Source organism: Takifugu flavidus, chromosome 14, assembly GCF_003711565.1.
Source record: "Takifugu flavidus isolate HTHZ2018 chromosome 14, ASM371156v2, whole genome shotgun sequence".
Taxonomy (NCBI): Eukaryota; Metazoa; Chordata; class Actinopteri; order Tetraodontiformes; family Tetraodontidae; genus Takifugu; species Takifugu flavidus.
Genome location: NC_079533.1, coordinates 11,855,014 through 11,877,234, shown reverse-complemented (window position 1 = coordinate 11,877,234; position 22,221 = coordinate 11,855,014). Strand labels below are relative to the sequence as shown.

The 22,221-nt window shown below is 46.4% G+C and overlaps 1 protein-coding gene across 10 annotated transcripts in view; it reads left to right on the top strand.

Moving 5' to 3' along the window:
* Positions 1 to 22,221, top strand: part of tcf7 (transcription factor 7) — a 36,869-nt gene that overhangs the window by 11,750 nt on the left and 2,898 nt on the right. For 2 of the 10 annotated variants that reach the window (XM_057053898.1, XM_057053902.1), the window contains exons 4-11: positions 9,288 to 9,414; positions 13,408 to 13,495; positions 16,612 to 16,704; positions 17,514 to 17,633; positions 17,729 to 17,885; positions 18,099 to 18,206; positions 18,463 to 18,510; positions 21,053 to 21,101. In XM_057053898.1, the coding sequence (XP_056909878.1) occupies positions 9,288 to 9,414; positions 13,408 to 13,495; positions 16,612 to 16,704; positions 17,514 to 17,633; positions 17,729 to 17,885; positions 18,099 to 18,206; positions 18,463 to 18,510; positions 21,053 to 21,101 (790 nt within the window). The other 8 variants (XM_057053897.1, XM_057053901.1, XM_057053900.1 and 5 more) reach the window with 5 other exon arrangements.

The following is a 22,221-nucleotide window of genomic DNA, read 5'->3' as shown; positions in this document are numbered from 1 at the left end:
TTTTTCTATTTTTGGTTTTCTTTATGTAAATATATATATATATTTTTGAATGCAACTAGATCCAAAAAAAACACCAAAAGAAGGAGCGTTCACGGACGGCGACAGTATATCTTCAGAGTTGTTTGCCATGTCTGGACAGATTGCACAGCAGGGCAGCAGTTCGCACAAATGAGCACATGGAGCGTGTGTCTTCGCCCCAACGCCTCTTTGAGTTCCTGGAGATAAAAGCAGCAACATCAAATCAATAGTCCATCAATGGAAAACATCCCCCAAAGATTAAAGAGCACCTTGTTCAGAGGGAGAAAGGGAAGGTGTTAATATGGTGCCAGCCCCGGCCAAAGAGAAGAGATTTAATTGATGTGCTGAAGGAAGCTGGATGAAACAGCGAGGGGCTGGCGACGGTGTGAGCAGATGCCAGGGTTTTCCTTGTTCTCATGCATGGATTAAATGCGAATCTGTTTTTCTGGTAATAATTGGGAACGCTCCCAACATAAAGGGATCTGTAGTAGCAACAGTTTGTGCTAAGCTACATAAAATCACTCTGATGGTTGACCAGCAGAGAATTAACTCCTGGTCAGAAATTCAGCACATGTCAGGCTTTTAGCATTAAAACCATTAGCATGGGGCTGTGTGCTATGTTGCTATGGTGTTATAATACCCCCTTGGTGATGATCCATCATATATATAGTTAAGTGATGATCCAAACCACACTTTTCCATAGGGTGAGCTGTACTTTTTATCTGAAACCTTATTTTGGTGTTAGGCTAATGCTAAGTGAAATGGACTGAATCGTGCTAATGTGTAATACACAGAACTTAGGTGCCACAAACTGTATTTTTCTTTAACTTTTCATGATTGTTTAAAGGGGAAAAACTTCATTAATAACCTCTTCCAGATATCGATTACTTATTTGCCGACCTTCCTGGCAGAACTCACTGGAATTTTCCGTGCAGAGGTGAAACCCGATGAAACAGCGCACAGCCAATGACACACTTTCCACACCATCTTCCATATTAAAACCTCATGGAAGTAAGAACAACATGTGGGAGGTGTATAGGAAGGGAATGTATAAGGCATTGAAAAATATTCTTTCATAACGTGGAGACCGCAGGATGAGGCCTGCGCCGAGCGGGGCCGCGTGGTTGTGGGCCGAGGTTTGTACGCTCTCTATCTGAAGCCACATCAGAGCCCCGGGCCCTGTGTAATGTGATCTGGATGGGCAAAGCAGGGTTCCCCCTTGGATTAAGAAGAACCACCAGGGCAGGGACGGGCGGTCAATGATGTCAGGCGGTGCACGGCAACAAACAATTATGGCTGCGGGTATGGTGACGTCCTAACGGGGATGTTTTCTGCCGCCGTGATGGTGCCGATGTGTGTCATCGCGATGATCCCAGATTTAGTTCCTAATTCAGATCTTCTTTTTATCTGCTGGAAGTGCTTCAATTTTCCTGTTTGTCATGTGTGGATGTTGTTGAAGTCATGTTGAATGAAAGATCCCTGTGTGGGCTTCCACCAGGTGCAGTCATTCTACCTTCTCGTCTTCATCCTTCAGTTCTTTTTCTGTCCTTTTTTAGAATTCTCGGAAGCAGCGGCGCCTTTCTCTGCTGCTGTTCCTTCTCTCTCTGATTCATTCTCCCCTCCGTCGTATCCCGTCTCATCTTTCATCCCTCTGCTTACTCAGAGCTTTGAACAAACAAACAAGCAGCGGGTGGCTCGCATCTCCTATCTATAATTCAAGCCAGTCAAACTACAAAAAGGATCTTTGCCTAACATAAGAAATGCATCTTTCTGTACCAAGAAAAAGAAAAGATTGCGTTTCTTAGCTTTAGAAAGGGGCACAACTGTCTGTATACGTAAAACAGCCATTGACATTTACAATTAATAACGTTTATACTTGTTATTACTAATTTCTTTACACACTTCCTCCTCTCTGAGCTTCTGTGCGTCGCTCCTGGACATCAGTGCAGCTGTGTAACAGAATTGCACGGCGTCTCTCCCGGGACCAGGCCAAACCATTTGTGGTGGCAACCACTTACAACCATAAATGAAAGTTGAACGAAGCGAAAGCTGTTTTTCCAGGTGTTTGGACGCATTTCAGCTCCTCTAATGTTCGCATGCGTTGAAAGAACTTTCGTAACACTTCATTTCTTTATTTCATCATTTTAACCAGTAGTGTGTGTTTGTGTGTGTTTGTGTGTGTGTCCTTTTTTAACCTTACCTTTTTTTAATTTTTTAACATAATTCTGGGGTTGCGATCTCATGACCTCCATGCAAATAAGGCGAAACGTTAGCCAAAACCAGAGTTGACAAATGTTAACCTCCGATTTCCATACAATTTTACATTTGTGTCATTTTGCTCATCAGATCTGGCTCAACGATCCCTTTGTGCTGATTTCCTGCACATCCATACTGGCTGTTGCTATTTTTTTTAGGTGGCACCCTTGTCGGTGTCAGATGTTTGTTTTGACAATCGCACAGATTCACCATGTAATTTGTTCAGGGAGTTCACGTCCAATTCTGTCCGATCTATCAAAAATAGACTCACTGCAAATTCCTGCCAGCCCGCTGCCGGTACGCTCCCATGATCCACTACAACTCACCAGCGGAAACTCAGATATTGAGCCGAACCGCAGTATGTTGGCCCCGGTGACGTCTCCTATGGAAATATTGGGTCAACTTAGTTACGCGCACCTCACAATCACGACACGATCATTTTAATGCCTCTATGCAGGTTGACCGTGGCTATTTATACACCGTCAAGAGTCTACAAAACATGCTAGGTGGTTGTGTTCTTTAGTCTCGGCTTCGGTGTCAGGGGACCTGCCCGGCAGGTGGTCTGGCGGAGGTAAACGGTTCAGGGGAGCAAGGGCTGCTGGGAAGGAGGAGCGCGCAGCACATCAGCCGCTAGGGTAGATGGAATTCATCAGAAAGAATAAATTAGAACATGAAAGCACCCAGCCCTGCCTGCATTTCCATCAGTCCATCAACGGTTTTCCCTCTGTTCCATTCTTCTCCATCATTGTTTAGTCCTAAAAGTTTCAAAAGGAAAATAGCCCCCCCCCTCAAATTAAAAGTACGATGGATGATTCAGGCTGCAGCCTTGACAGTTACACATTATGAACACTGAATGATTTTATGTGTTCAAAGACTCGGTCATCAGTGTTGGCCTTGAGTTGTGAAATCCTCTTCAGGAAGATTCACTTCATTCAGCCCTCTCAGGCTATAAAGGGAGGCGAAAAAGAAGAGGGTGAAACAGGAGTCAAGATTCGTCAAAAGGGGCCTCGAAACTAAAGCAAATCCAGACAAACACGACCTTCAGAAAGGGTTCGAGGTGGCCTGTCTGGATGCTTCACATCTGACGAGACAAGAAAAGTGTCGTGTGTCCGCTTCAATTGTGGCCCGTGGTCATCAGGTTGATAAACACCCGACTGTCAGAGGTGTTCGGTAGTAACGACCATAATCTCTGGTGAGCGAAGGCGCTTTAAACAGTGGTACTGCCTGATTTCCGTGAGAGATGATGAAAGGACAATGGGTAGGACAGTAGCCTCGGGCACCTGTTTTCTTCCTGATGTCATCTGGTGATTTTCTGTTCCGTATCTTCTGACTGTTTCCCTTTGATCATGTTTCTCTTATTTAGTTAGCATATAAAGATGTGAGCTCCACCAACTGACCTGATGTGTGTACTGCAGCGTTATTACTGCATTAGATAAAAAGTGTGTGTGCGCGTGTGTGCGTGTGCGTGTTCTGGTACATGTTACATAGTGAGGACCAGTTATGCATTTCATCTGCAAAATGAGGACATTTTGGGATGTGAGGTCAATCTGATGTAAGTCACATGGAAAATTGTAAGTGGGCTAAGATTAAGGTCATGCCATTGTAAAGGTTTGGGTCTAGGCATTTAGTTGTGAGGGTTATGGTGAGGTTGCTGGGGCCTGAATTACGTCAGTGAAAGTCCTCACAAAGCCAGAGCTGCGATCATGAGTGTGTGACACAGCGAGGTCACTGCTGATTAAAATCATTGGAAGTTTACCAAAAACACCCCCACACATTTGCAAAGAAATGCATTCATCTTATGATGAAGTGAATAACAGGGGTGTGAAATATTAACATAATTCAAATGTCTGAGGAAAAACACATTTATTTTCAAAAAGCAGTTTCCCTTTAATATGTATATTGCCTCATAAGTTTGTGTATGTGATTGAAACATATAGATTTCTCTATGTATTTGGGAGAGAGAGAGAAGGCCATTCGGCTTGCTGTGTCCCCCCGGCTATTTCTTTAGCGAGGCCTCCAACGCTCCCGCAACACGCTAATGGGACGCGATTATTTCGATACAAACTTCAAAGCGGTGGATCAGTCAGAAATCACCGCGCACGTGAAGTGAACTGATGGCACCAGAGGGCACAAAGCTCGTGAGCCGCCTGAGTCCTCTGCTTCCATAAAAAAGGGGGAAAAAGCAGTAGATCTATAGTCTCATCTTTGCCAGTGCTTTGATCTTCAGTAGATGTATAGTCACAGTGCTTCTGCTTCCCAGACACAAAAAAATCTTTGTTTTTAATTTTTTGTTCCCCGTCGTTTTATCTTTTTCATATATTCAATTCGATTTTATACGTTCACATTTGTGACTGGTGTTTCTTTTATTGTGGTGGCCATATTTGTGCAATAAATGACAGAAAACGCATCACTGCAGGGGGTTTTATATGCGCTGGCATTTCCCATTTTGTCTGGTATTTAGCCTCAGCTGGTAAGTGAAAGCTGTCGTCAACGCAGGAAATGTCTCAGAATGAGTGAGCGACTGAAACAAATTCAGTCATCTCAGGGACCGCATTACTTATGGAGGGGGACTTTAAGAAGAAGAGAAAAAAGATTTGCTTTGCGTTTCATTCTTGAAATAGTTTAAAAAGATAGATGCATTTATGAGATTTTCAGATAATTCGCACTAGCTTCAACTGGCGCTACTGTGTGTATTAACCAAACTCTGGAGGAAGTGTGTCTTAAAGAGGGTTCCTGTCTTCTGTGGTGTACAAATGTCAATTAATCAGGCTAAGCAGATTAGAAATCTAATTTTTGAAAAAAACATGGTAATGTTAGTTCTCACCACCTTTCTAGTGGTGCCACTTAGCATGTCGAGCCTCAGCAGCCTTTTTTTAGCATTAGGGTGTGGGTAGTTTTGATTATGGGGTATTTTGACAAAGTAGGACAGTCAAAAGCAAATACCTTTTTTAAGTGTGAGGGAACATTGAATCATCAAAAATGTAGAAACAAATGTTTCTATGTAAATTGACCTTTTCCACATTGTTCTGCAGTAATCTAGTTAAAAAAGTGAAATGAAGGGGACTTTTCATTCTCGTGTTTTCATCCCATCAGTGTAGCTTACAACACTCCCATCGTTGTTGAATCATCGCTGCTGAACACAACCTCAGGTTCCATTCCTGCCATAAAATTAACCAAAAACCCAATGTTGAATGGCTTTTTTTAGTTCATCTGCTGAGCTGTTTCTCATGGCATCACTCATGTCAGGGTAGATGGTAGATTTTATCGTCGTTTACTCATCCTTTCATCTCATTTGTGCAATGCAATGATGTTTCCCATGAGGAGGTCAGAGGGCAGGAACCCATATACACAGAGGTCAAAAATCCCGATTAATGTTCAATGCCACGACGGAATGGAAAAGTTTTAATCATGATTAGAATTATCAGAAATAAATGTAAACAGTGGTAAATTGACTCCGTTTTGAAGCCGTTCATCTGCTAAATATGTGCTAAAAAAATGAACTGAAAACTATTTGACAGGAAACGCGAGTTTGCCCGAGCAAATATGGATGTGAACACAAACCAGACCTGAAAAAAAAATCAGCTTTTACTGATTTTTTTTAAAAGCCATTGATGCAAGAATAAAGTTTATATTATTTATAGCTTCTCTGCCACATCAACTATGCCAAATTTAATTATTGTCTGGTAATATCACACCCCCCCCAAACACACACACACACAAGGCCTGTCCCGCCCCAGACTGGTGAGGAGGTCTCCCAATCTGGAAGTCATTGCCCTCTCAGGAGTCAGGAGCCCGAAATGAGAACCTCTTAGTTGGTGGTTTTGGTGACATCAAAGCAAAGGCAACCATAACAACGCAGCTATGTTTAAAAAACGGACAAACACCCCCACGACATGTCTGCCCACTCCCCAATTACACACAGATACACACAAATGCATGCATGAGTGCACGTGTGCAAGGACACACCCTGGGGTGCACATGCAAAAAGACACTCCTGCTCGAACTGGGGCCTGTGTACACACACGCACACACACACAGAAGCGGGCAAAAACCGCTGAAACATCTGGGCTCTGGCCACCGCGAACCATAACCAGTTGATATGGTGCAATATATTCTATACTGGTGCACTGGTGAGGGACTCCTGTGGTGCTGGGTGCAGTTATTGGTGCGCCCGTTGACACAAGTTGGGGACAAAAACAACCGATGCTAACACTTTCTACTTTTGGTCATCCTATGTAGCAACAAGCTAACGCTACCCAGCAAGATGCTGACTTCTCTTGGTCCCCCAATAGCTATTTGATTTGAGCCACTCAGAAGGGTGAGAACCCCACAATTAATTCGCAGAGGCCGGGAATGGCGTTATAATTATTCACTTGTTTCATTTCTGTGGCAGCGGAACAGGAATAACTGGAAGAAAGGGAGTAAATGAGCATTTTGAACGTGCCATCTCCATGAAATTTGAGATTAAAGACATTAGACTCAAAAGCACTCTTGAAGGTGGGGAAGGGGGGGCTTTAATTTCCGCTTCAAATATGAAAAGAGGTGGATGTACTTAGTGTGTCATCTGAAAACTAAAGAATACATTAGAGATGTTTTATCAGCAAAAGGTCCTCCAAAAGAGGTGCAGGCAGAAGCCGGTGTTCGTGTCTGTGTGTATGTGTGTCAGGGTCAAGGTGGAGGGCCACCATTACAAACAAGTGATGTCCGAGATCCCATTAACTCCTGTATTCAGCAGCAGATTCCCGTTCAAATAGAGCGAAGATAAAAGGCAGCAACAATACGCCCGAGAAATCAAAGGCCTTTCAAGCGAAATTAGACTACAGAGAGACGGAGGAGACGTGTTCTCCGTCCCCGAGTGCACGTAAAGGGCTGTGGGCATCTCATTGGACTTTGTGAAGTAATCGCATCTTTGATGTAATTAAGTCTTTGATATAATCAATAAAACTAGGGCATTTGTTATTTAGCACCGCTATAGTGAGTATTTGGATGCCTTGGGTTTGGGGGGTGTAGAAATACTTGCTGTTTTGCTTCTGTTTTTCTTTTATTCCTGCTTTTCTGTGTTTTTGTTGGGGACACTTAAAAGTGTGACACAGACCTGGTGGGAAATTGCAGCAGGAGCTTGATCGTTGCAGCTAAAGTGCAGGAAACGTCGCTGCTGTTGGACATTTTGATTTTTCAGGGTTTTTTTTTTTCCTGATACAATGTTTTTTGTCTTTGAATAGTTGCTCTCTGACTTTCAACAGTAAACACAAATGAGCCCAAGACAAAAAATAGATCCCTCCCTGTCGGTCAGCTCCGTCCTGGAATTCGAAGGGCCGAAGTTCTTCTGTTATTTGTGTGTGTTTGCACCTGAACGTGTGTCTTTTCCTTTCTTCTTCCTCACGTTGCCATTGCAAAGAGGCTTTAAGTGTTACTCAATCCCTGGCGATCGTGCGTCTCACAGGAGCGTGCACGCACTTGTCGGCCCCGGATAATCTAGCATAAGTTGCGTGGTTTTGTGTGTGTGTGTGTGTGTGCAGAGGGGTGCGGATGGGGGGGGGATTTTTCCTTAAATACAGAGGGGTTGATAATTATGGGTTAAATGAGTGATCTCAGTCGGTGTGAGTAAAAAAAGGAAGCTAAAGCCACTTCAAGACCGACTAATTACCCCGAGGAAGAGAGGAAACATAAATGGACGATGGGCGGCTGCAGCGTTGCAGAAAAATGGCGTCACAGACCTCAACAACTGACGTATGTGCAGAACCTGCAGAGTCAATCCACTTGATTTCTTGTGCAGCAACGCTGATGTTTGTTGCAGTTTCTGACGCTAAAGCACGCAAACTGTCAGTTTTGGGGTTTTCCCTGCAAAATGTAATTTCCACTGCTGATCACGTCAACCTGAGCGGCATCATTTCCTCACCCAAGACTTACAGGAATGTACATAAAACATTTCTTTAAAAAAAACCAGACTTATCAAGTGGCAGTTGTGGCCACCGAGCCAGACGCCCAGGAGGCTCTTCCTCCGTCTTTCTGAAGTTCTTCGTGAGGTTATTATGATTGCAGTCCACCTTATCTCTGAATAAGCCGTCACCACTTGGCTCTCATACCACCTACTGTCATCCCTGCCCCTCCCCCGCCTGCTCCATCCCCTCCGCCGCCGCAGAGGCACTGCATTTTGTTTTCATGTGTCTGAACATTAAAAGCGGTTTAGCAGTTTGATCTTAGCCAGCAGCTGGGCAGCATACACATGAGGGTGTGTGTGTGTGTGTGTGTGCGCGCGCTTGGCCAGTAGTGCAGTTGATTCGATATTGATGGATAGGAAAGGAGCTGTTCAAGTGTGTGTGTGTGCATGTGTGTGTTTTAATGAGTGTATAAGCCCTGACTCTAACTGATAAGGTATTCACTTTGTAACTCAGCAGGGGGCCCAGTGAGAGGCATGAGATTTGCTCCTCTGTAGGGTTGATGTTACACGCTTCACACACACAAACAGAAACTCATGCAAGTGGTCACACACACACTCACAGCCTCATCCATCTCCATGAACAACTCGAACTTTTCACAGAAATGTCTGAATTTAGGTCTTCGCTGACGTTTTGAAGGTTTATCACTGGAAAACACAGAGATCACACACACACACACACACACACACATACACATACACACTGCAGCCGACGTCTGAGCCCCCCGTGATCTATCGTGTGTCAGCCATCATGCGACGAGCATTAGCAGTGACCAGATTCCACATAAGTTATTGCAGGCAAGCAGGAACATGAAAGCAGACAAGCCCACTCGATCATCAAAGGCTCAGATCGATCAAATGGGTCTCCTCCTCTTCCTCCTCCACGAGCTTTTCTTCGGGATATTTATTGATTTATCTCAGTTGCGTTCACAGCAGAAGATATTTGTCAGCGAGCGCACGTCCCTCGAAACTTTTGGAATAATTCTCTAGTTTTTTCCAGATTAAATGCTGATTTAAGGTAGCTGGGAAGAGAAGAGAAAATTCACTCCTGTGGTCTTTGTGTGTCCCCCAACAGTCCAACAAAGTGTCGGTGGTGCAGCAGTCTCACGGGATGCACCCACTCTCCTCCCTTCTACCGTACGGCAACGAGCACTTCAGTCCGAGTCCTCCTCACCTGCCTGCAGACATGAGCCAAAAACCAGGTGAGAACATGCACACACAAGCACGGACACACACAGTTGGATGAACACGACACATTGCAATAGATCAGCACACATCTGACATGAACTCACTCTTAATTATCCTTTAATTCCTGTTCACTCTCAACCTTATATACATGTGTTCATGTAATAGAACACCACTCCTTGTCTCCACACATGCAAATAGTTTGTGGGGTGTGTGTGTGTGTGTGTGTGTGTATACTCGGTGGTCCCTTCAGAGGAACAAACCGCCAAAGAGCAGCCAAAGAACTGCCAGCGCCTGACAGAGATCGTGCTGCCACTTCACACACACACACACACACACACACACACACACACACACACACACGGAAACAATTATAGTGACAATCACACAAGCTATTGCTGCACAACACAAGTTTCTCTGTATTGTGCCCTGCACACACATTCATTGCACACCGTAAATAATATTTTTAGACTTTTAGAGGTTGCTAAAGGTTGCTTTTGTCAGGCCCTGATTATGGGATGTTAGGATTGAAGTTTCCCCACACTCCAAATAAGGTTTGTCTCCCCTTACAGACACAAGCCCCCAACAGCTATGAGGCTAAAGGTGTAGCATTAGCAGCAGAAAAGCAGCCATGACAGTAGACAGATGGAGAAGCATTCAGTTCAGTTTTCAGTTTTTAATGTTTGAATGTGAATATACAACACAAGCCATCTGACTCTGAACATGTAGAGTCAGAACTCTCATGACTGAAGTTTGGAAACACCCAAGAGTTGAGGAGCAACCCTCCGTTGAGGGGGCAGAAACCTTGGGGCAGACCCAAACTCTTGGTGGGTGGTCGTCTGCCTCAACATGCACGTCGGGATACGATAAAAACAGTCCATAGATGTATCACAGTAGTTAACTGAGGAGGTCCCCGAACGCATCTTCATGCAAAAACAAAACTCTAATAATGGGTTCATGGTGGACCGCGACATCACTGAACTGGGATTAAAGAGTCAAATTGGGATGATTAAAGGATTTTGACACCAATGATGAGAAAACAGGAACGTTTCCTCTGAAGTACAGAGGAAAAGTGGAAGTGGAGGAAAAGTATGGTTGATGGGAAGGTCGATGGTTGACCCGGGGCACTTTTCTGCCGGGAAATCCCCATAAACCCACAAAAGCACTCTCCTTGTCTGGCGTACACCGTCTGTGTGTGCTGCACGTGTGCGTTTGCGTGTATGTGTGTGTACATGTGTGTGACTCAGTCAGTAATGACAGACTTAGCCACCTGCTTCTTACCGTACACACACACACACATCAAAACACACCTGGCAGCAGCACTTAAATTTGTAGCATCATCTCATCTGAGTGCTGACTTCACTTCCACAAGAGCACCATGACAGCAGGACAGCTCACAAACACACACACACACACACACACACACACACACGCACCATGTCATTTATTGTCTCTTTGGACTTGACCCATCAATGATGTCATTTTTCAGCTCTTTCTCTTTGATTTCAAATCTGTAAATTTCTGTAGCTGTTGCCACGGGAGATTAAAACTTTATATTCATTTAGAAAGTAAAATGCAGATTTTATGTATATGCGTGTGTAGACCGTCACTTTCAAGAGTTAAGTCACTTCTCAATACTGCTGGAGCCTAACGACGCAAGACAGTGACGATCCTAAAGGATCCACTGATGCTTGTTACCACGGTAACTAGAAAACTTACATCTTTGCCCATGGAAATATGCCAGTCTCACTTTGTGTTTCTGTCAAATTTCCCCAAAAACTTTGTTTTAAAAGACTGGTTTGCCGCCATAATTATGGGATGTTCGATACAGTGTGACCCAGCTGTGCTGCTCAGTCAGTTATGGTTAGAGTTGTCGTTAAACATAGTAGATTCAGAAGTAAATCAAGGGCTCCTCATAGACGAAAAAGCAGAAGCGAAATAAACCTGCAGTGCTCATTAGCATGATTGTGTCATCTCAAACAGCTCTTAAAATCATATAAGAGGCAGAAAAAAGGACTTGGTTTTTATCTTCATAATTTCAAATCGTTTTGCTTATATTATTGATTGTAATTATATAGTTTATATCCTATAAAGATTATTTTCATGGGTGGTTTAGATGTGACGTTAAAACAGATGTTAAACCAGCCAATCGGATGCTCAACCAAGCCACCAATCTTCACTTTTGCAACTACATTCGTCAAATATTAGCTGAATCATACATCAACTTTAGTAGGACCAATGGAACATTTGATGTTGTAGGATCACAGTAGAATTGATGCTGAGGTGTTAGGCTCATCATTAGTTGAGGGACTGGTTTTTGACTCACGTCAACTAAAACAAGGAGGTACATTTTCACACGTGTACATTCGACCTGTTACATTTTCAGGTCGGTGACTAATGTAACGAAACGTAACAAATAAGAAAAGTAGAACAAGTCATGTTGGACGTGGCTTTGACCGTCTGTATTTGTATGCTGTGAAAAAAGTCACTTGTCATATTACTGTGACTTCTGCTTGTTTTTAAAACAAAGGTAACAATTCCTGTCACTTTTTTTCACAACAGTCATTCCCGCCCTTACTGTAACAGAGAACAAAGATTCTTCTGGTCTTCGGCTCTTTAATGTACACCACACCGGCTGTTCGTCAACTCATTTAAAGGCTCGGATCTGCAGCACTTACACTCTCAGTGGTTAGAACCGCCGATGCACATTGTCAGAGTACTATTTTCGGCTCCGCTGCTCTCTGGTGAGACGCGCATGCTCGTGCAGAGCTCGCAGTCAGGTTGAGTCAGGCGGTTTCCCTCTAACGTGTTCCCGAGACACCGAAGGTAGGAGACCGTGAGATAGTTGACATAGCTGTCATTAGACGGCCGCCTTGCAAGGGGCATTCCAAAGAAAACTGTCCCATTACTGCTGTGAATTGTTGTTTCCCCCCTTCAGGTTTCCCAAAAGCGCACACGTTTCTGAAAGCAGAAACGTGACTTACAGAAAGTTTTCGCGATTTCGCCACAAGATGAACAAGAAAGGAGAAGGACAGTGTAGTTATAGCAGCACTACATAACCCACAATGCAGCAGAACAAGCTACGGAGGGTGAACAGCATCCCTGGGGCTGGGATCATAAGAAGGGGTAAATTTTGGAAACAAAGAAAGAAAATGATGAGAGAGGGAAGAAAATTAGTTGAAAGAGAGGACAGGGAACTCTGGGAAGGAGGGAAAAGAGGTTAAAGGTAATGGTGAGGTGAGGAGGATAAAGGTAGGGTCATAACAGAGCGTGGACAATGGGAGGACGGGAAAGGAAGGGAGATGGGGGGGTGGGACACATGGGGGAGACAGGTCGACTCAGTCACATTCCTGCCTTCCAGATTTACAGCGGCTCAGGGTCCCAAAAACAGGCCCGGAGCTGTGGCCAAATTACAGTCATCTTCAGCATTCCTGCGCTGCAAACACAGGTTAGCAGCCGGGGCCGGGCTAAGTGCTAGGTGCTGCCTGTTGACAAATGACTTCCTTTGAAGGGCACAAAGACTGAGACGGGATATTTACCGGCGAGCGCAGAGAGCCGAACTGTCTGTGCTGCTTTTGTTAGGAAGCCTTTTTTTTTCTCGTTTGGCTATAACTAGATGGGAGCGTTTGAAATGGTTTGTTTGTCTGCATGTTTGGGTGTGTGTCTGCCCGTGTCTCCACTGTTACCTCCAGCCAGTAGCTTCTATAAAATAAACCAGTGAACCCAGCTGGCGACATGGGTTTCCAGTGAAGGGTCACACACACACACACACCACACACACACACACACACATAAACAATACAGCAGGTAGAATCTACACACACTCAGACATTCACAGTATCCCCACATGGGAACAGATGTGTTTGACCTTTGCTACGAGCACATTTGTGTTTAATACCAGGTTCCCAGGCTAATAGTAGTGCTAATAACCTGGGGTTGTGACCTCACCTAATGTGTGTGTGTGTGTGTGTGTGTGTGTGTGTGTGTGTGTGTGTGTGTGTCCCCTCTAGGTGTTCACAGGCACCAGTCCCAAGACCTCTCAGGGTACTACTCCCTCCCTCCAGGCGGTGTTGGACAGATCACTCCCTCCATGAGCTGGTGAGTTACCCGTGCACACACACACGTGCACGGGCAAACGTATACCTGCCGGGACCCAGCCAGTCACTGCGTGAACTCATTCTGACCTTTGTTACTTGCCATCACATGACGACACTCTGTTCCATCGAAGGAAGGAAATTATTGATTGCTGATTGAGGATCTTTCCTTGTGATTAAAATAGACTTTTAAAAAAATATAATTAGCGTTGTGTTAATTAAGTATCAGTTAATAATAATCAAATTAATATTAAAAACATCTGTAAGGGAATCCAAGGTAGTTTTCTCTGTCAACTAGACATCCTGTAAGGGAATGTTTTTCCCAGCTGAAAAAAGTAATATCCAATTAATCAAAATATATATTTAGTTGCAAGCCTTTAAAACGTGATATATTAAATATTTAAAATATATATAAATAAATATATATATTAGTATTAAATTACTAGTTTTACTAGTTTGTCTTTGAAATTGGTAGCACACTAACTCGGACCTTTTTCAGCTTGTCCTAGTGGATTGCTAATACATGGAGCTGTATTAATAACAAAAAAATCACAGTTGGCTGGTAACTTTTTTCCAGACAAATGAATTGAACCAGATCAGAAACAACACGTGTTCCCACTATAACACCGGGTCATTTCATACATCACCTACATCAACTCCAGGCCCTGTTGGCATGGAAACCACATGCTTTGATCCTCTTTGTTTGGCCTCAGTATTGAACCAGCAGCCTCAGGTTAAAGGAAAAGGAATGTGGCCATCTGCAATATTTAACAAAACTTTAGAGCAGAACAACAAATGTTATTAAGTCTTCACCTTTTTTACATTTTTGTAATGGCAGTTAAAATCATAGGATCGAAGAAATCTCTTAATTGAGTCTTTCTGGGCATTTTCTAGCAATATTAGCATTGTTTTTCAATTCCCAATTCATAGTTTTTTCTTTAATTTTCATTACAGCAACAGGACAATGACAGTTGCACACACATCTGTTCCACACTCATTCTGGTTTTCTATCACTTACGAGCCAATCGCGAGCTCACAGTCTCACGGTGTGTGATTGTGAACTTATAATGTGCAAGCCCGCACTGATTTACGGATTAACGCAAATCCATTTATTACAACCTCCAGTATCGGGTTGCCATCCCCCGCAGGAACAGTAGAAAGCTTACATCAAATGTCACAAGGATTTGGAAGAGGCCTAAAACTTATCTTACATGGGTTTTTCATGCGTAATGCTCCCGAGGTAATTCTCAAGATGTTTTGTCTTTTTCAGACACTTCACTGTGGAATTCTACAAATATTATTGATCCTTAATCTCCTTTAGCCCAGATTATCTCCTTGTTTTGGGCCCTTGTAGTTCTTTGTCAACTGAGAATGAGGATAGTTAAATGCCAGTCAGCTTAATTTTTCACTCATTTGTCTCAGTTTGTCCCTTGTCGACCACCTCCCAGGATCCCACTGGGCTCAGTGGTTAAGTTCCCCCCGATAAAGAATGGATCAGGAATTATTTCAGATTGCAAACATTAAGAGGGCTTTAAAATCCTCCTCCACTGAGAGTGTAAGAGTCTTCATCTGTCCCCTCAAGGAACGGTGGCCTGTAGAGGTCAAACGCTGCTCTGGAAGATCTAGTTCATGCTTGTGATCTGACCTTGCTGAAACAGGAGGAGACCATCAAAGACAGGAGAGAGAGATGTGATGTTCAATGACGAGAAAAGCAGCTTCGTGTTTTCATCAGACTGTGGTTCTGGAAAAGTGCTGCCGAAATTACCGGTTGTAATATTCAAACAGCCAATCAGCAGCTCATCTAAAAGTAAATCAGTCATCAGTTATAAACGCCTCAGAAGTTAAATTACTCTTTTAATAATTGAGACAATACACCTCCATCATACGTATGTATGTTAATTTGGTGTGCATGTTCAATAATACTTCCACCAGGGGGTGCTACTGTCAAGTTCCTAAGCTTAAAACTGGCATTAAATAACCCACTCCCACAGATCTCATCTTGGCTCTTTTAAAAGTAAATACTATCCAAAACGGAACGCTATTCTTCGTTGTGTTGTATCATTGCTTTGACTGTTGTCCTAGCTGAACACTGCCCCCGATGAATTTCAGTGGTACTGCAGCACTTGGCATTCATACGTCAAATGAAATAAAAGCAACACAAATAGTCGTTAAGGAAAGTAACATGGGTTTTGTCAGATAAACACACAAATCTTTTTAAGGCCTTTGGCGAGTGTTGAAGGGGCTTGTGGTGCTAAGCAGCCTTTGTGTTTAGCTCTTTTTTTTCCCCCAGCCAGGCTTATTATCTACACTCATATAAATCAATTTTGATTCAAGGATTATGTTACGTAAGTAACCCTATTAGCTTCCACCGCCGTTAATGATCATACATATATGCAATTCATACCAGCGGTGCTGCATCATGGGAAACAACAGAGAGATGTGTGACAGTTGACGGAGCGGTTTTGGATGTGGATTGGAGAGCCCGTCTGCGCATACTTTGTAACGTATGGATGAAATCAGCTGTTGGTTGGTTGGGGGTGGTGGGGGTGGGGTCTCTCAAGAGGTAGTCGTGAGGGTTTATACATATCAAAGGCTCCGTCTCGCATCCCGTCCCCACTGTCGACCCCCCGCGGTGCGCGAGCGAGTGTCTTTGCGCTGCCGGTAAGCCAACTATTGACACACAGCTGTCAACGCTGCCGATCCAGAGTCTCAGTGGGAAGGGGGGTGTTAGAAGAGCTTCTAGAGTTGCCTCTGTAGCGGCGAAGACAGAGGCGTGAAGTTCTTCGTGGCTCTTTTAACTGTTTTTGTGCCTGTCTCTTTGGTCGGACAGCTTTTGGTGACATAAGAGATTTATAGTAGCAATATCTGACGTGTCCGAACACTTTAATCCTTCCACTTCAGCCCTTTAACGTGTATCGCAAAACCTTGAACATGTGCCGTTCTTGTTCTTGCCATATGGCAGTGGGCTAGTTATGTGTTGAACAGTATGAGAATTGGACGAATTTCAAGTTAAGGAGGGAATTATTAGTTAACATCTCCTTGACACTCAGTAAAAGTTCACCTGTGATGCTAAAAGGTGCCAACCGTTGCCGTCTCTCCCCCTCTGCTGTGCTGTGGCAGGCAGGGTCAGCCCGTCTACCCCACCCTGTCCCCCTGCGGATTCAGGCAGCCCTACACCTCCAACCTCTCCAGCACCCCCTCCTCCTTCTCAAGGTACTGTAGTGGTGCTGGTGGAACCAACCAATGCTCCGCGTCATCAGCACCTGTTTACAGCACGTCTGAAAAGCCCGAAAAGAGACGCTGAGTCAGATTCTGTGGGACCCTGAAGGTCCTGCTGGGGCCAAACGTGCTGTAAACAGAGCGCTGCGCAGGTTGGCCAAAACCGAGCCGAGCAAAGCTAGCCGCCGCTACAAAGCGCTGCACCCAGAGCAACATCAGGATTCTTCGTCTATTGTGCGCTTTTTTTGTGTGTGTTTTGAGGAGTTGGTGTATCACTGTGACCCGTCGTGTCTGCACACGGTGCTGCCACGTGGTTCTGCTTTCTTGTGTATTTGTTTAAGCTTCACTTTGACGCGTCTGGTGATGAATAGCTCATCCGCAGACTCGTGGATTCTGTGTGCTTTGATGCTTTCCGCTGCTGAAATCGTCGCTTCTTACTTCACCAGACCCACAACAGCCACACAGCCTGTGTTTGTGTGCCTGCTTGTGTGTTTCACACAACTTATCGGAGAAACTTCAAATAAAATCCCCAAGTTGGGCTAAACTGACATAGATGATGAAGATTTTTTCAAGCGCAGCGGCAACAACCCTTACTTCCTCTGTACTGATCTGCTGATCCAGCAATGCTACTGCTCCCCCTAGTGGCGACGCGTGAGAAGACAGCTCAAATCCCTGACATTCTACTCCTGAACATTAATGCTTTTTTTGCGCATTTATGCTTTGATGCCCCCACCCCCAACTTTAATTGCTCCAGACCGACTAAGGCCTGTCCTTTGATGTAATTTTGTCTCCTCCTCCACCAGGTTTCCTCACCCTCTCATGCTGGGCCCGTCAGGCATGCATCCTACAGGCATCCCCCATCCTGCCATAGTGCCCCCTACAGGCAAACAGGAGCATGACCAGTACGACAGAGGCATGTATTTGTAAGTATTGATCTTATTATACCGATCCACAGCCCGAGCCCGTGTTTGCAAAGAGAAAACAGATTTTTCACCCCTGCGGTCTCACATTCCTCCAGGAAACAGGAGGTCAAACAGCAGAAAGAACCCAAGAAGCCGGTTATCAAGAAACCTCTGAACGCCTTTATGCTTTACATGAAGGAAATGAGGGCGAAGGTCATCGCAGAATGCACGTTAAAGGAGAGCGCCGCCATCAACCAGATTCTGGGGAGGAGGGTGAGGGACCTGCACACACACACATTAAAAAGCCAATACACACATGTTGAGCATGTGAGAGGGGGTGTTAAACATGCTGCTGTCCTCATAAAAACATTAAAACAAGAACAGGCCTCCAGAAAGACGAGCCACGATCGCATCAACGTTTGCTTTTTGGCAGGTTTTCCCTCATGTAAAGCAACGTTCCAGCGTCACATTCATGTTTTCTTGCAGTGGCACGCGCTGACCCGCGAGGAGCAGGCCAAGTACTACGAGCTGGCCCGGAAAGAGCGACAGCTCCACATGCAGCTCTACCCCACCTGGTCCGCCCGGGATAACTACGTAAGGATTCCTCCTCCTTTTCCGCCCTTGCTCCATAAAAAATCATACCATCGAAGCCATTGTGTTTATACAACCGTAACGTCACGTAGCATCATCAGATACGGCTCCGTGCTTGTTACTTGGCCCGTTTTGAAGGCGCGGAGCAGCATGAATGTAAAGAGGATCTGATGATGTGCCGTCTGAATGTGTCGGGACGTGCTGTGTCCGGGCTGCTGTGTGCCCACTCACTTGTCAGTTTGCTGTTGAACTCTTGCAGGAGGCGGGCCTTAGCGGGGTCGAGGGGCAAAAGAATAAAGCCGATTGGGTAGGGACACGTCTTATGTCGGGTCTATGCCTCTGTGGTGGGGGGAGAAAAAAAAAAAAGGGGTTCGATTTGCATGAAAAGGGGTTGCGGGTGCATGCACCTACAGACAGCCTTGGCTCAGAGACACCACGCAGGTGAACGCAGGTGTATCAAACACGCAGTAGCGCTCACATGCACGTGACTGGCTGTCAGGTCCAGATGGAAGCGTTCCGCTACACTAACAGACAGCAGGGCTGCATGGCTGTTCCTCTGAATGCTCGTCCCCGTCAGCGGCGACAGCCTCGCCGCCAGGACAATCACAACGACGATTCCTCTCCTGCTCTGGACTAAATGTTTGGACTGTGACGTATGACGACAGCTGATAGAGATCCTTCCCTGTTTTGACCTCAGAACCTGCTGTAACGACCTTCGACTCTCCCTCAAGGACGGGTTTTGATTAGTTTCTGCAGAGATCGCCTCCTCACGACTTCAAAACGGACTCGAGTGTAGAACACAGTCTGTGTCCGTGTGCCTGCGTCTCAACGGACCATATTTAAGCCATTTGAGCAGCAGAAGTGAGGGAGGGTTTCAGTTCTGGGACCTGGAAACACACGTTTTAACACACACACACACACACACACACACACACACACGATTGCTGCTATGTAGCGTCGCACAAAGGTGCATTTGCAAGAGGAGCTGCTGTTGTCTTCACCGCATAGTCGAAGTTTGCAGCGAGCCTGGGAGGGCAGACACGGGGGTGGGCGGCAGAGCTGCGTGCCCACATCCTCCATCTCAACCCAGAACGAGGCCTCGCTTCACGTCACAGCGCCGGCGGCCCCGGTTCTGCCCCCGCGTCCACGCAGCGCAGCAGCGCCAGAGAGGAACCGGGCCTGCAGATATTCAAACGATGAGAGCGCGCGTCTCTTTAGCGTCTACGGATGGCGCCGCTTCACATGTGCTTCTTAGCTTAAAACAAAAGGAACGCGTTGACCAGGAGATCCTCTTTGATGATAAGGTTCAGACTGAGGGTTGAGAACACAACAGGAGGGTATTTCCTGTCAGGTGGTCCGGACGGGACGGTGAAAACCAACCTGGGGCAGAAGAGAGGAATCGAGAAGCAAGTGATTGTGTTTTTCTTCCTCCCGCAGGGAAAGAGAAAGAAGAGGAAACGGGAGAAGCTGCAGGATTCCGGCGCAGGTAAACTCCCCTCAGCTCTGACGTGACAGAGGTTTCGTCTGCGGCGGCAGGATGCGGCGCGAGCGTCAAGCCGCCCACCTCGTTTTCCATAACCCGAATTCACAAATAATGTAGACAAACGGTCGCTCTTCTGCCGCTGGAGCCGGAAACGTCAGTTTTCCGCCCGCTCTCCGCCCACGCAAGCGCACGAAGAGGTCCGAGGCGATCCGAACGCACGCGCGTCTGAGCCTTGTTGCTGCTGAAGTTCCTCCGAGCTGCTACTAACCAGTCCAAGCTGCTGACTCTCCCTGAACGTGTTCGTCCACCCCCCCTTCGTTCCTCCTCCACTGACTCTCTCCTCTGGTGTCTGACCCCCCCCCCCCCCACCCCCACCCCCACCCCCCCTTCTCCCTGCTCGTGTTGTGCATGCCTGTGCTCAGACCCGGGCTCTCCTAAGAAATGCCGGGCTCGCTTCGGCCTCAACCAACAAACGGACTGGTGCGGCCCCTGCAGGTGGGTAACGAGCATCCACCCTCCTCATCTCGCCCCCCGTCCCTCCATCTGTCCATCCTCGCTTTAGCGCTCACCAAAGCGTTCTTTGAAGGCAGGTCACCTTTCGTTTCCTCTATTTCCTTGGCTTCTGCCTTTAAAGAAGGTCGTCTGTCACTAACCTTCTGTGCGCCACACCTAAAAATAGAGATTCATGGGAAATGTAGGCGTGTTCTTGGTCAAGAACGGCCCCCACTGCTGGCTCTTTAAATCAGGGCTAGCACAATGTCGAATGGGTTTTTAGAGTTTTTCCCAGTAATGGTCAAAGGTGGAATACCACTCAATAAAAAAGCAGCTGCACACACGCACGCACACACACACACACACACACACACACGATTGCTGCTATGTAGCGTCGCACAAAGGTGCATTTGCAAGAGGAGCTGCTGTTGTCTTCACCGCATAGTCGAAGTTTGCAGCGAGCCTGGGAGGGCAGACACGGGGGTGGGCGGCAGAGCTGCGTGCCCACATCCTCCATCTCAACCCAGAACGAGGCCTCGCTTCACGTCACAGCGCCGGCGGCCCCGGTTCTGCCCCCGCGTCCACGCAGCGCAGCAGCGCCAGAGAGGAACCGGGCCTGCAGATATTCAAACGATGAGAGCGCGCGTCTCTTTAGCGTCTACGGATGGCGCCGCTTCAGATGTGCTTCTTAGCTTAAAACAAAAGGAACGCGTTGACCAGGAGATCCTCTTTGATGATAAGGTTCAGACTGAGGGTTGAGAACACAACAGGAGGGTATTTCCTGTCAGGTGGTCCGGACGGGACGGTGAAAACCAACCTGGGGCAGAAGAGAGGAATCGAGAAGCAAGTGATTGTGTTTTTCTTCCTCCCGCAGGGAAAGAGAAAGAAGAGGAAACGGGAGAAGCTGCAGGATTCCGGCGCAGGTAAACTCCCCTCAGCTCTGACGTGACAGCAGAGGTTTCGTCTGCGGCGGCAGGATGCGGCGCGAGCGTCAAGCCGCCCACCTCGTTTTCCATAACCCGAATTCACAAATAATGTAGACAAACGGTCGCTCTTCTGCCGCTGGAGCCGGAAACGTCAGTTTTCCGCCCGCTCTCCGCCCACGCAAGCGCACGAAGAGGTCCGAGGCGATCCGAACGCACGCGCGTCTGAGCCTTGTTGCTGCTGATGTTCCTCCGAGCTGCTACTAACCAGTCCAAGCTGCTGACTCTCCCTGAACGTGTTCGTCCACCCCCCCTTCGTTCCTCCTCCACTGACTCTCTCCTCTGGTGTCTGACCCCCCCCCCCCACCCCCACCCCCCCTTCTCCCTGCTCGTGTTGTGCATGCCTGTGCTCAGACCCGGGCTCTCCTAAGAAATGCCGGGCTCGCTTCGGCCTCAACCAACAAACGGACTGGTGCGGCCCCTGCAGGTGGGTAACGAGCATCCACCCTCCTCATCTCGCCCCCCGTCCCTCCATCTGTCCATCCTCGCTTTAGCGCTCACCAAAGCGTTCTTTGAAGGCAGGTCACCTTTCGTTTCCTCTATTTCCTTGGCTTCTGCCTTTAAAGAAGGTCGTCTGTCACTAACCTTCTGTGCGCCACACCTAAAAATAGAGATTCATGGGAAATGTAGGCGTGTTCTTGGTCAAGAACGGCCCCCACTGCTGGCTCTTTAAATCAGGGCTAGCACAATGTCGAATGGGTTTTTAGAGTTTTTCCCAGTAATGGTCAAAGGTGGAATACCACTCAATAAAAAAGCAGCTGCACACACGCACGCACACACACACACACACACAGCTGCACTGCTTGTGTGTCACTGAAGGGAAGATTCATCTGCTTTTACTGCAAAACTCGACCAAAGCGGCGCAAAAAATTGGCGGCTTTTGTTCTTGTTGCTGCTTGTAGCTCGTTTGCAACGCGCGCAGCAAAAAGGCCAAAGGTCAGCGGATCCCACATGGAAAAAAGTGGTTGCTGGGTTTAAAAAGAGCCCGTTTGCGACACCGCTCGGCGGTTACCTTATCCAACGGCGCCCCGATGCTAGTGCTAATCATGCTAATGAATCT